The 12,110-nt window shown below is 35.3% G+C and overlaps 1 protein-coding gene across 10 annotated transcripts in view; it reads right to left on the bottom strand.

Annotated features, from left to right (window-relative positions):
* The window catches only part of TIA1 (TIA1 cytotoxic granule associated RNA binding protein), a 29,150-nt gene that overhangs the window by 5,147 nt on the left and 11,893 nt on the right, over nt 1-12,110 (bottom strand). For 2 of the 10 annotated variants that reach the window (XM_030877476.2, XM_030877475.3), the window contains exons 4-11: nt 11,693-11,747; nt 11,490-11,522; nt 10,258-10,345; nt 6,958-7,033; nt 1,454-1,562; nt 971-1,066; nt 778-862; nt 190-313 (exon numbers count right to left, since the gene is read on the bottom strand). In XM_030877476.2, the coding sequence (XP_030733336.1) occupies nt 190-313; nt 778-862; nt 971-1,066; nt 1,454-1,562; nt 6,958-7,033; nt 10,258-10,345; nt 11,490-11,522; nt 11,693-11,747 (666 nt within the window). Of the gene's footprint in view, nt 1-189; nt 314-777; nt 863-970; nt 1,067-1,320; nt 1,563-6,957; nt 10,231-10,257; nt 10,346-11,489; nt 11,523-11,692; nt 11,748-12,110 lie in introns of those variants that run through there. The other 8 variants (XM_030877479.3, XM_030877478.2, XM_060309065.2 and 5 more) reach the window with 7 other exon arrangements.

Below are 12,110 nucleotides of genomic sequence, written 5' to 3'. Positions count from 1 at the left end.
GTCAATCGAGGTGGTCACATTCATCATGTCACCCCTGCATCCATGAACCACTACTCTGGAACTATAATACATGAAGAGCCCTTATATGCTATCATTTTAGCTAGAAGCATTAATGACGATTATCAACAATTTCATTTAAAAATACCTATTAGCCCAGCAATTACTCTGCAAAGTCAAGAACCTTCTCACCTGTTGCACGGGATTTATCATATCAAGAGTTTCTTTGCCCCAGTAGCATTTCACAACATGGCCTTCAATGGTAGTTCCATTAACAGAAACAATTGCATGTGCTGCACTTTCATGGGAATTGAACCTATTGAAAATAATATTAAGAATTACCAATATAAATTGTTTAGTATACATATAGCTGATTCACTTTGTTATACAGCAGAAACTAACACAACATTGTAAAGCAATTATACTCCAATAAAGATGTTAAAAATAAATAGTTTAAAGTGCTTATGAATAAAACCTATTTTTAAAAATCAAACTAAGCCTGAAATATAACAGGAAGTTAATATAAAAGAATCAATAAAATGGCATATTTTCATTTTTTTTTCCCCCTCAAAGATCTTATAGTTCTGGGGAAATTTCTTTTAACAGAATGTTTTATTTGCCTTGTGTTGGAAGGAGGGAGCTATTAAAAAAGTGGCAAATATGATAAACACTAGAGAAATTTTTATTTCTTTATAACCAAAGTAAATTTTAAAGAAAACCACTAAGTTAAATGTTCAAAAATGATCTGGGGGGAAACATTTTTTTAAAAGCCACCCCTACCGAACAAAAGAATATCCTTTATCTGGAAAGACTCGAATTTCCATTATTTGTCCAAATGGCGAAAAAGTCTGACGCATTAGTTGTTCTGTTAGACAAAAAAAAAAAAAAAAAACCCGCATTAAAATCCTACAAATACCAAGCCTTTTAGCTTAAAAATTAATCTCAAGATGCCACATAGGTAAAGCCCCCATACCTGTTAGCCCAGAAGTGACACCTCCACAATACACAGTACAGTTGCTTGGACTAGACTGATTTACGACCTCATCATATGATAGCTGTTTGGTGTTTGCTGGAGAGGAAAAATTTAATATTTTTAATTCATTAAATAAAATGTTCAGAAAGAGTAAAGCAACATTAACTACACTACTGTAATGGTAATATTTACCTTGATCAAAATGCTTATTTAATACATATTACATTTGACTGAGGATTAAACCTCCCCCAAGAATGTCTAAAAATTACTCAATATTCTCTATTTAACAGGAGACTTGACATTAGAGATATAATTTATTATTTATAATTACAAAAATGAAAACTAAGTACATTTTTGAACAGTAGTCTTGATTTGCTTCTCATCTATTTCTGCAATAAGTCTCCGGGAACAGCTCTAACATTTAAAATCTAGTGTATTTTCCTCCAAAATTCCACATTTCCTTTTCTTCTCCAATTCACCTACACTCATATGTACTCTTTGGAGCTGGAGGCTTTCGGGTTGCCCAGTTAGTTCTGATTTGTCTTCCACCAAGCCACTGGCCACCCATCTGTTGAATGGCGTTTTCAGCATCCTGTTCCACACAACATTAGAAATGACAAAGAAGCCACTATTAGTTGACGTTAAACAATGGTTAGCAATAGAGAAAACTCATGGTTGCTTTTCACAAATGTTTTTTGAATGAAATGCTTTGTGAAATACACAATATATGACAGCTTTCCTAAAACACAATGGTGCTTTTAAACTATCTTTCTTTTACTTGGGTATCAGACTTTGGGAATGTTAATCACCTGAAAGACTCGAGCCCAAAAGCCCTTATTGAGGTAGCCATTGTAAAGTGCATGGAACAACCCATACTATTATGGATGAAAATTGCACTTTATACAATCCAACATGCTTTTAATGACAGTGTTTGGTTTCTCATTCATCTTACAAGTAAATACTGAACAGCTGTCATGTCCTAGACAGCAGGTTAAGTGCTAGGGAAACGTTGGTCAATGAGGTAGACATGGTCTCTGCTGCCACAGAACTTACATTCTTTTGCGGGGGACAAATAAAGTAATTACAGATTGTGGTAAATGCCATGACAGAAACAAAAGGTTGAGAGAGAGAATATCCCATGCTGAGATACAGGCATGGGAATCTACTTTAGAGCAGCATGATTAGGGAAGGTCTCTGAAATGACATTTAAGCTGAAATAGAGAGGAAGAGGAGCTAGAAAAGTCCAAACACCAGGGTGTTCCTGATAGAGGGAAAAGCACTGCAAGGTGTGTTAAGGCAGGAAAGTGTTTGGTACGCATCTTAAAGAAGCATGTGAAAGATGACTAGTTTTAATGGAATCTAGTGTGCAAAAAAGGAAAAGTGCCAGAGGAAAAAACTGATTATTTTAAGAAAGATTATCATGATCGATTTATGTTTTAAGAAGGCCATTCTTATGTTTTAAGAAGGAGAACAGTTTGGGGAGATAGTAAAAGGAAAAAGACTCTTTATGAGACTAATGCAATATCCAAATTAAAAAAACAGTCGGTAACCAGGACTAATGCAGTAGCAGTGGATGTAATCTAAAGGAAGAGTCAAGAGAATTGGTGGGGAGGGATGGGCACAGTAAGCCAAAGGGCAGGAATCAAAGATAATTCCTAGGTTTTGCCTGGGCAGTAGGGAGGATAGTGCTAGCATTAATGGAAATGAGAAGACTGGGAGGGAGGAGGGCAACAAGTTTGAGGAAGAAACAAAGATGATTTAAGACACATTAAGTTTGAGATATCTGTAAGACATCTAAATGAAGACCATTTGTTAGTAAGTGTGAAGTAAACGGAGCTGGAGATATAAGATTCAGAGTCATGAAGAAAGACTAGAGAGAAGAACGCATCCTGGGATAGAGTCCTGAAAAACAGCAAAATCTGAAATCTGGGTAAAGGAGAGATCAATAGCTAAGGTGACTAAGAAGGAATAGCCAGTGATGAAGGAAGAAACCCTCAAAAATCTACTGTCAGGGGCTTCCCTGGTGGCACAGTGGTTGAGAGTCCGCCTGCCGATGCAGGGGACACGGGTTCGTGCCCCGGTCCGGGAAGATCCCACATGCCATGGAGCGGCTGGGCCTGTGAGCCATGGCCGCTGAGCCTGCGCGTCCGGAGCCTGTGCTCCGCAACGGGAGAGGCCACAACAGTGAGAGGCCCGCGTACCACACAAAAAAACAAAAAAACAAAAAAACAAACTACTGTCAGGGTCAAGCAAGCAGAAGTCAAGAGGTGAACTTGAAAAGGGTAGTGCTGGTATAGAGTAAGAACAAAAGCCAGCTTAAGAGCAGACTGAAAGGGACTCCCCTGGCAGCGCAGTGGTTAAGAATCTGCCTGCCAATGCAGGGGACATGGGTTCGAGCCCTGGTCCGGGAAGATCCCACATGCCACGGAGCAACTAAGCCTGTATGCCACAACTACTGAGGCTGCGCTCTAGAGCCTGCACACCTAGAGCCTGCAAGCCACAACTACTGAGCCCGCGCACCTCCAGCCCATGCTCTGCAACAAGAGAAGCCACCGCAATGAAAAGCCCGTGCACCGCAATGAAGACCCAACGCAGCCAAAAATAAATAAATATACAAAAAAATAAACTTACTAAAAAAAAAGAGTACAGTGAAAAGTAGATGGGGTTCAGCTTTGTTTTGCATATGTCAAATGTCAGCTTAAACTAGCACAAAAGAACAGGCAAACTAAAAGCTGTTGAGACACATAAAAAGGAAATGCATATTCTTAAAAAAAAACAAATATTGCTTACCACACTAACAAGTCTGAGCTCCATACGATGTTTAATTACTGTTGTGGGTTGAACTGTGTCTCTTAAATTTATTTGAAGTCCTATCTACCCTGCCCATAACTGTGAATGTGACCTTATTTGGAAATAGGGTCTTTGCAGATGTATTAGTTAAGATGAGGTCAATACAAATTAGGGTGGGCCCTTTAAGAAGGGCCGTTGTAAGAAGAGGAGAAGCTAATGTGGACACACACAGAGGGAAGAAGGCCATGTGGAGACCAAGGCAGAGACTGGAGTGATGCAGCTATAAGCCAAGGATACCAAGACTGCCAGTCACCACCAGAAACTAAGAAGAGGGAAAGAAGGATTCTTCCACAGTCTTCTGATGGAACATGGCCGTGATGACAACTTGATTTTGGACTTCTATCCTTCAGAACTTTGAAAGAATAAATTTTTGTTGTTTTAAGTCATTCAGCTACTTTGATACAGCAGCCCTAGAAAACAAATACAATTACTTGCTCACAGAAGAGGGAAAATTTTTTCTGTGGGGGGTATGCGTATTGTGAGTGGGAGACAAAGAAGTGGAAGAATGTGCAAACAACTCTTTTGAGAAGTTGGAGTCTGAATTATTAAGAGAAATAGGGATACAGATAAGGAAGGGATATGGGGTTAAGTTTATTAAGAGACATCAGAACATGTTTTTTTGGTTGATGGGAATGATTCAGTGAAGAGGGAAAGACTGATGACATAGGACAAAAGAACAAGCAGAGCACATATTATACAATTCCATTTATAAAAAATGTTTGGATCAGGGAAATCTATATAGACAGAAGGTAGATTTAATAGTTGCTCAAGGCTGAGGGGAGAGGGTGTAGAAGAAAAAAGCTAGTGACTGCTAATGAGTATGTAGTTTCTTTTCAGGGTCATGAAAGTATTCTAAAATTGTGGTGATAGCTGCATAACTGTGAATATTCTAAAAACCAATGAGGTATATACCTTAAATGAGTGGATTTTATGGTATGTGAATTATATCTCAATAAACCTTTAGTCGGGAAAAAAACCCAGAATAACCACGTGATCAAAGTCCTTAAAAAGGACGGAGTGGTGGGACCCCAATCATAAGTGATTTGGTCTTTTACAGGACCTTTCCTCCACTGTAATAGGAGGAAGAGGGAGAAGGTGAGTGCATTTAATGTAGGTTTGGTGGTTGAAAGCTCAGGGAATTCCTGTATGATAGCTTCTATTTTCTCAGCTGAAGCTCAGGGTGGTGATGGAGAAAAGTGAGGAATATCCGAGGAGAAATGAGGGGGCATGAAGTAGTTATCAAAGAACAGGAAATCATATTTACTAGAGAAACACAGGTTTGCAAAGACAGTAACATGTACTCATCTATCTAATGTGTGACCATTAAATTAGAAGCAAAACCATTGACTCAGTTTTTCTCTATCAATACTCAATTACTTCAGAGTAAGCAGAGAGGTTATGTTCAACCAGTACTGGAGTTTGCCTAGCACACACAACACAGGAAGAGGCAAGGAAGCCAGGGGTAATGTCAGTCGGTGCTGTGGCACTGAGAATGCCTGCCAATCACATATCCCAAATGTACAGAGAGTGAAATATAAATTTGGGAAGATCACATTAAATCACTTACTCTAAGTTACACCTATCATATGATGATTGTCAGGATTACAATCCATCTCTGGCTAACTCCAGAGGCCACACACAGACATCGTTTGCTATCCGACTTTCATACTAAATATGCATTAAATAGTGACTTTCATATAGCAGGGGTATATATTCCATAATCTCAAATGGAAAAAATGAGCTCTTAGTCAACCCAAAGCCCTCAACCTATTTCCCCAAGTAGCACAAGACACTAATATCCTATTTATCAATCCTTTAAGGAACTCATACTAATTGTGGCTATCAATCCATTGTATGAGGTATTTTTCTACCTTTCCTAAATATTATGCTGTGATTAACAGTAAAGCTTTGAGAACCAGCTACATTCTCATAGTTTTTATTTCCTTATCTCATCTTATACTTGGTAGATGGGACACATACATGATGGAGCTCTTACCCCTTCACCTCTCAATATGCTTTATCATGTGCAACTTTTCTTCTAATATACAGATTTTTCCTGACCTCTTAGGCTAACCTACTCCTTAGAAGACATTTTCACTTCATGAGAGGAAGATGATAGCTATACATTTAAACAATGTGATTGCAAGATATGATGTTACTGTGCAAACAGCGGACATACCATTACAGTGCATTCTACCCTCTTTTGCCTTAACTTATAAGCCATGTAAACATTTTTAGGGCAGACTTTTTTATTTGAAAAGTAGATTTGGGGCAAAATGGTTGCAAGCTGGCTGCTATAGCAAGCATCTGGATAGTAAGAGTTCATAGGGAGGAATAACCAAACAGTTTCAATGTAAGCAGACAGGAACTAGAAAAAAACAAGACAATTTGACACTATTTGGCATAACTGCGAACGGGTGTATTTTTTTTTTTATGGGTGTATTTTTAAAAGACTCAGAATGATGCTCATAAATTTGACCTGAAGTCATCAAGAAATGATATCTATTTCAAATACTCTATTTACTAAAGTAAGAAAATCCTTTCTAAAATAATTTTATATTATCAAAAATTTTAATGGCTCATTCTAAGGCACTCTTACACAGAAAGTACAATATTTTTGTAGTAATCGTTGGCAAACAACAGTCGTAACATAGAGGCAATACAATAAAATCTAAGGTTAATGAAACCTTAGTGTATACTCCAGGATTAGTGCATTAAATTCTCCTACCATCCATCCCTATATTTTTAGAAATGTGATTATCTCTGCATTTAATTGTTTGGAACCTTGAGTTATCACACTAGCTATGTTTGAATTACCATGGGAATATGAAACAGGGACATAATGAATTAAATATATAAATGAGATAGTCAATATCTAACTTTGGCTGGTGATTTAAACAACTCTACTTTCTATATTCTGAAAACATTTTATCAGTAGTTTGCATGCATCAGGCGCTAAATAAATGCTGACTAAATGACCAAACAGGAGAAAAAAGATATCCTCTAGTAAGGGTATTAATTATCAGTGAAATGAACAAATGGCAGATGAGGAAAATGATTAACAATCGAAACAAATGAATATTTTTATCCTTTACTCTTAAAGCACCACACATGCACTTTTTATTTATTTAGCTCACCCATTTGTTGAAAAAGGAGACAAAGCCATATCCCTTAGACTTTCCTGTTGCCATGTCTTTTACCACTCGGGCATCTCTGAAATCAGAAACAATCGGAAGTTTAGGTTTGCAAACTCTCCTCTGGATATCAAGTGAGAATTTCATACACAACTCATTTTCATGTTTCATCTTCATTAAAATGAACCTTTAATGCAAATTCACCTTTTATTCTATAAAATTTATCATGTATTAGCAAATGAAGCTTAATTTTATAAACATGCAAATCAATAACTTCTTAAATATATATGTATACATTGTACAGAAACTGCCTCCCACTTTAAAAAGTTTTTAAATTTTTAAATATTAAGCATGGTAAAAGCAGCTATTCACATGAATTTTACTTAACTTATAGGGTTCACAGGTACACTAAATGAATGGCTTTCTTTAACCATGCAATTTATAATTTGCTATTTGACACTATATACTTACTACCTAATCATTAAAAAATTAAAATAGAAAACTGGAAACTAAAAGAATGGAAAAGTTGTATATTCCCTAAATTAATTAAATTTTTTCATTTTCTCAGATCAGTTCATACCCCCCTTCCGGACTATGGGTAAATTTTGAGAACTTGACTTTTCAGAAATGTTAAATCATTGAAGAAAAATACTAGACACACACTTTAGTTTTATACTAAACTATATTTAGTTTTATATAAGAGAAGATTTTACACTAAATTCTAAAATAGCAATCATATAAGATTGATTGGAAACTATAAGATATAAAAGCAAAATTTTAAAAAGTCAGAAAGTAAAAAAGCACGCCAACATTTATCCACTGTGAACCGTAGCTTGTAGTTAGCCAGGGCAATTCTGTCCATTCTTCAGAGATACTCTGCAAAATAACCAGAGCCCTATTATTTGAGATTGAGTAAAAAACCCAGCCATGATAGCTAAAACTCCATACCTCAAAAAATTGGACTCAAATTGTGCTTCACAGGCAATCTGCTTTTAAGTTAGCCAGGTATGTCACAATGCTTGTTCTCTCAGGACACATGAACAAAACAGGCACTTTTACAACAAAAACCCAAGTCAGAAAGCCATGCAATATAATTTTATATTAAAGTATACATAAGCATATTTTGATCAATTTAGGAGTGATTTATTAAGTGTTTAGGGTCAAAATGACAAAGAGGTGATGGTGAAAGGGGAAAACTAATGCAAGCCACTTCTCAATATGTAAAAATACTTATTAAAATTATCTGTATGGTACACATGCATTTAATTTGTAGCTGATTCATTTCTATAGCAAAATTTGTTAGACTACCCTAAATTCAAGGAACAGGAAAAGTTTAAGCTATGTAAATTAGGGAAAGAAAGTACTATATTTTATATACTAAATATTTTAATAGGCCAACATTTACTACACACCTTTTATAAATCAAGCACTGTTGTAGGATCTCTACGGGGAATACTTGACTATCATGAGAACCTTTCAATATATATATTTATCAACGTATCTCCTTTAATTGAAAAAAATCAGGAAATGATGCTACCAACTGAAAATGGTTCCTTCAAATTTAGAAACACTAACTCTCTGGGTAGCCTAAAGCTTAGACATTATCTCGACTGAAAATTATAAAACTTAAAGGCCTTACCAAGGAAAAATGATATATACATCAGTAATCATAGTTGACTCTAAGAAAATCTAGACTATAATTATGATACCAACATATTTAACAAAAAGAAATTATTGATCCTTGATTAAAAAGTAATGAAATTACTAAAATTTGAATGTCATTTAACTTAAACTCACCAATTGTTAAACAATCTTTATCTAATGCCAAACTAAAATTCCCATGCTTTCAGAAAAGCTACTGCAATCAAAATCGAAACATTTAATAAAATAGCATTTAATCTGTTAAAATGTTAGAAAAGCCTTTTCTTTTTAAAGGTAAGTTTCAGGAAATGTTAGCCTTGAAATATATTTAATGCTTACTTATATCTGAAAGGATTCTCTAAGGAAGAAGCAGCAAAGATCTATATCAGAGTTCTTTAATCTTTTATGGCCCTGTGACTAATCTGAAAATAGGATAAAACTTACAAAGATACTCCACACCAAAATGAAAGCAAGCATAAAATTTTGCATACAGAGATTTACAGAAACTTTGAGAGGCCAAAGGTTAAGACCTTTCCAATCTAGATATTTGAAAGCCAGCTAGAAAGCCAGATAACCATAATCAAAGCCCTAAAACAGATTAAAAGGAACAGTCACGAAATTAGAACTTTATTTTCCTAAAGTCAGTTCTAAGAGACAAAGAAAAATGTCACCTAACAGAAGAGTCTATTTGTAAACCCTAATCGTGTGACTGCCTTTAAAGTTGGCCCCTTACTTATGGTCATTCCTTGGTCACTATGCATTTTCATCCTCCTACCAATGAACTAAAACTCTTCAAACGAAAACTTCCAAAATTCAACACCAATACCACCAGCTTTTACTGTCCAGTCTCCTTCTCATCTCTGCTGTTGGTCTGTTCATCAAACCAAACCAAAGCTAACATTTCCTTTTTCCTACTCTTCTAGCTGGAATAACAATAATAAAGCAACGAGAAACTCTAAAAATTTTGTTTTCTAAATTCAACGATTACTTCTAAGAAAGTGCAATCATCAACTTATTATTCTTACTCTATTACAGGCATGCTTTTCAAAATATAAAGTTCTTTTATGATGAATACTCCTTGAGTGACCTTTTTATAAAAGGCCTAAACTATACAATTAATAACAAATGCAAGCAAGACAGTGCTTCACAAAACACTAAAAGGCATTATTATTATTGTTAATAGCAACAACAAAAGGATAGATACCTGGGAATTAACATTTAATAACTGCGTTTTGGGTTGAATTGTTAAGGTTTCTTTTTGTTAAAATATATTAACAGAAAATGCATGGTATCATAGAAGTGCCAAAGGGTCTAAATTCCTTAGTCATAGCACAAGTTCACTAAAGATTATGACCAAGCTAGCAAGACACTCAAATAAGAAACAATATGCACAACAGCACATTTGTCTCTTAAAAGCTAACGCTAATTGAAAAAGAGTTCTAAGATAATTGAAGACCAAAGATTTATTTATCAATGGGAAAATAATCTTTGGCTGTTAACTGCTTGAATAGTCTCTAAACAATACACTTATTCAAGTGAATATTAATACATCACATTCAAGTGTTAAAATTAATGTCCAAAATTCACAATAGATTTTCAAATTACTTCTATGTAAGATTGTTTCTAATATAAAGCATTTTAAATTTATCTTCTGTTACTTACGATATTCTTCCAAATGGTGCAAAAGCAGCTTTTATATCTTCAGTTGTAATTTCTGGACTGAGATCACCAACAAAGACATGGAAATGATCTTATAAGGGGAAGGAAGGGGAAGTGAAAAGAAAAATATAATTTTAGAATTTAAAAAAATGCTAAAATCTATTCAGTAAAGTATTCTTAAAATAATTTATGGATTATAGTAAAGTATAACACTATCCTATACCTAGACAAATCCTATCAGTTTTAAACATAATGAATCAAGGTGACAATACAGGAAAGATTCTCCTAGGGACTATGATATATCTAATGGGAAACTGACAGTTATATTTCTACTTATAGCCAATTATTATACTGGTCTAAGAAAATAAACTAATAATAATAAGTTTTGCAAAAAAAAATATATATATATATTTATGACTTCATTACCATTCTAATAGTACTTATTTACATTTATTCAGTTTACCTATGTGATATACTTGGTTTAACCATATTTTGTGAAGAACAATCAAAGAAATACCTTGCATTGCAACAGTTTGATGTTAAAGTATTTGACAGTTTTCTCAAAAGCCAACAGTTTTGGTTGCCCAGACATTACACCATTCAGTTTATGTGAATCCATGTGCAAGTGAACTAAGACTGAAGGCAACAGAATGAAAACAGTAATCCCTTCACTTTATATCAGAGCCATTAAAAAAGCACTGGAGAGAAAAAACGTTCCCATATGTGAAGTTTTCTTAAAAAGACAATGCTCAAAAAAAAAGAAACACTTTAAAAATACAAAATAGTTGGATCAACACTTTAAATGGACATATATATCAATTCTGACAAAGTATATTTGGAAAGAAAAGTTACCCCTATTTGGCAGGCCTTAAGCAACATATTGGGTTGCCATTTGGGAAACACAGTTTCAGGAGCAACTCAAGCAATCAGAAGATCTGGTATGAAGCACAGATCATGACCTCAAGGAAAAAGGGTATCTTGCCCTTCAGTGGTGAAAGTATTTCTAAGGCATCAGCTGCTATCAATGGGGATCAGAGAACTTAAAATACCACCAAAGTAGTGGACAAACCACAATTGGTCAACAGTGGGAAAAAGGGGGAAAAATATTGCCAGAGAGACAAATAGAAATACGACCCCTCCCTCCCCGCTCCCCCAATATCAAACAAAAAAACTTCAGGTGGTTAGTGAATACCCTTTCAAGAGATTTCATTTTATGTTTAAGAAGATACAATTACCTTGTGAACGCTGTGTGCTGACAACGGTACTACCTGATGACAAAGATTAGATTTGTTCTTAAATTTATTAACACAAACACATTCAATCATATCTTAGGATAACGATCAAAACATTACTGCAAATGTATGATGTTTATATGCTTTACAATAAAACTACTATGTACAATAAACACAAAAGTTCAAAGAGTATAAAATATACTTACTGCTTGTATCTTTCTTTTGACTGCTGGGGGTTGTTGCCCAATTCACTTTGACTTCCTAAAAAAATTTTTCTACATTTATACTCCATAAAAATAAAGGTAATAATCAGATATTACAAGATTTGCATCTATGAACACATACGTATATGTTTGAGATGAAGCATTCAAACTTTCTGGTCAAAATTTCAATACTCTTTTTGTTTTTCAGTATGCGGGCTTCTCACTGTTGTGGCCTTTCCCATTGCGGAGCACAGGCTCTGGACGCGCAGGCTCAGCAGCCATGGCTCACGGGCCCAGCCGCTCCGCAGCATGTGGGATCTTCCCGGACTGGGGCACGAACCCGTGTCCCCTGCATCGGCAGGCGGACTCTCTACCACTGTGCCACCAGGGAAGCCCTCAATACTTATTTTTTAACGTACAC

Source organism: Globicephala melas, chromosome 12, assembly GCF_963455315.2.
Source record: "Globicephala melas chromosome 12, mGloMel1.2, whole genome shotgun sequence".
Classification (NCBI taxonomy): Eukaryota; Metazoa; Chordata; class Mammalia; order Artiodactyla; family Delphinidae; genus Globicephala; species Globicephala melas.
This window is presented reverse-complemented; position numbering and strand designations above follow the sequence as displayed.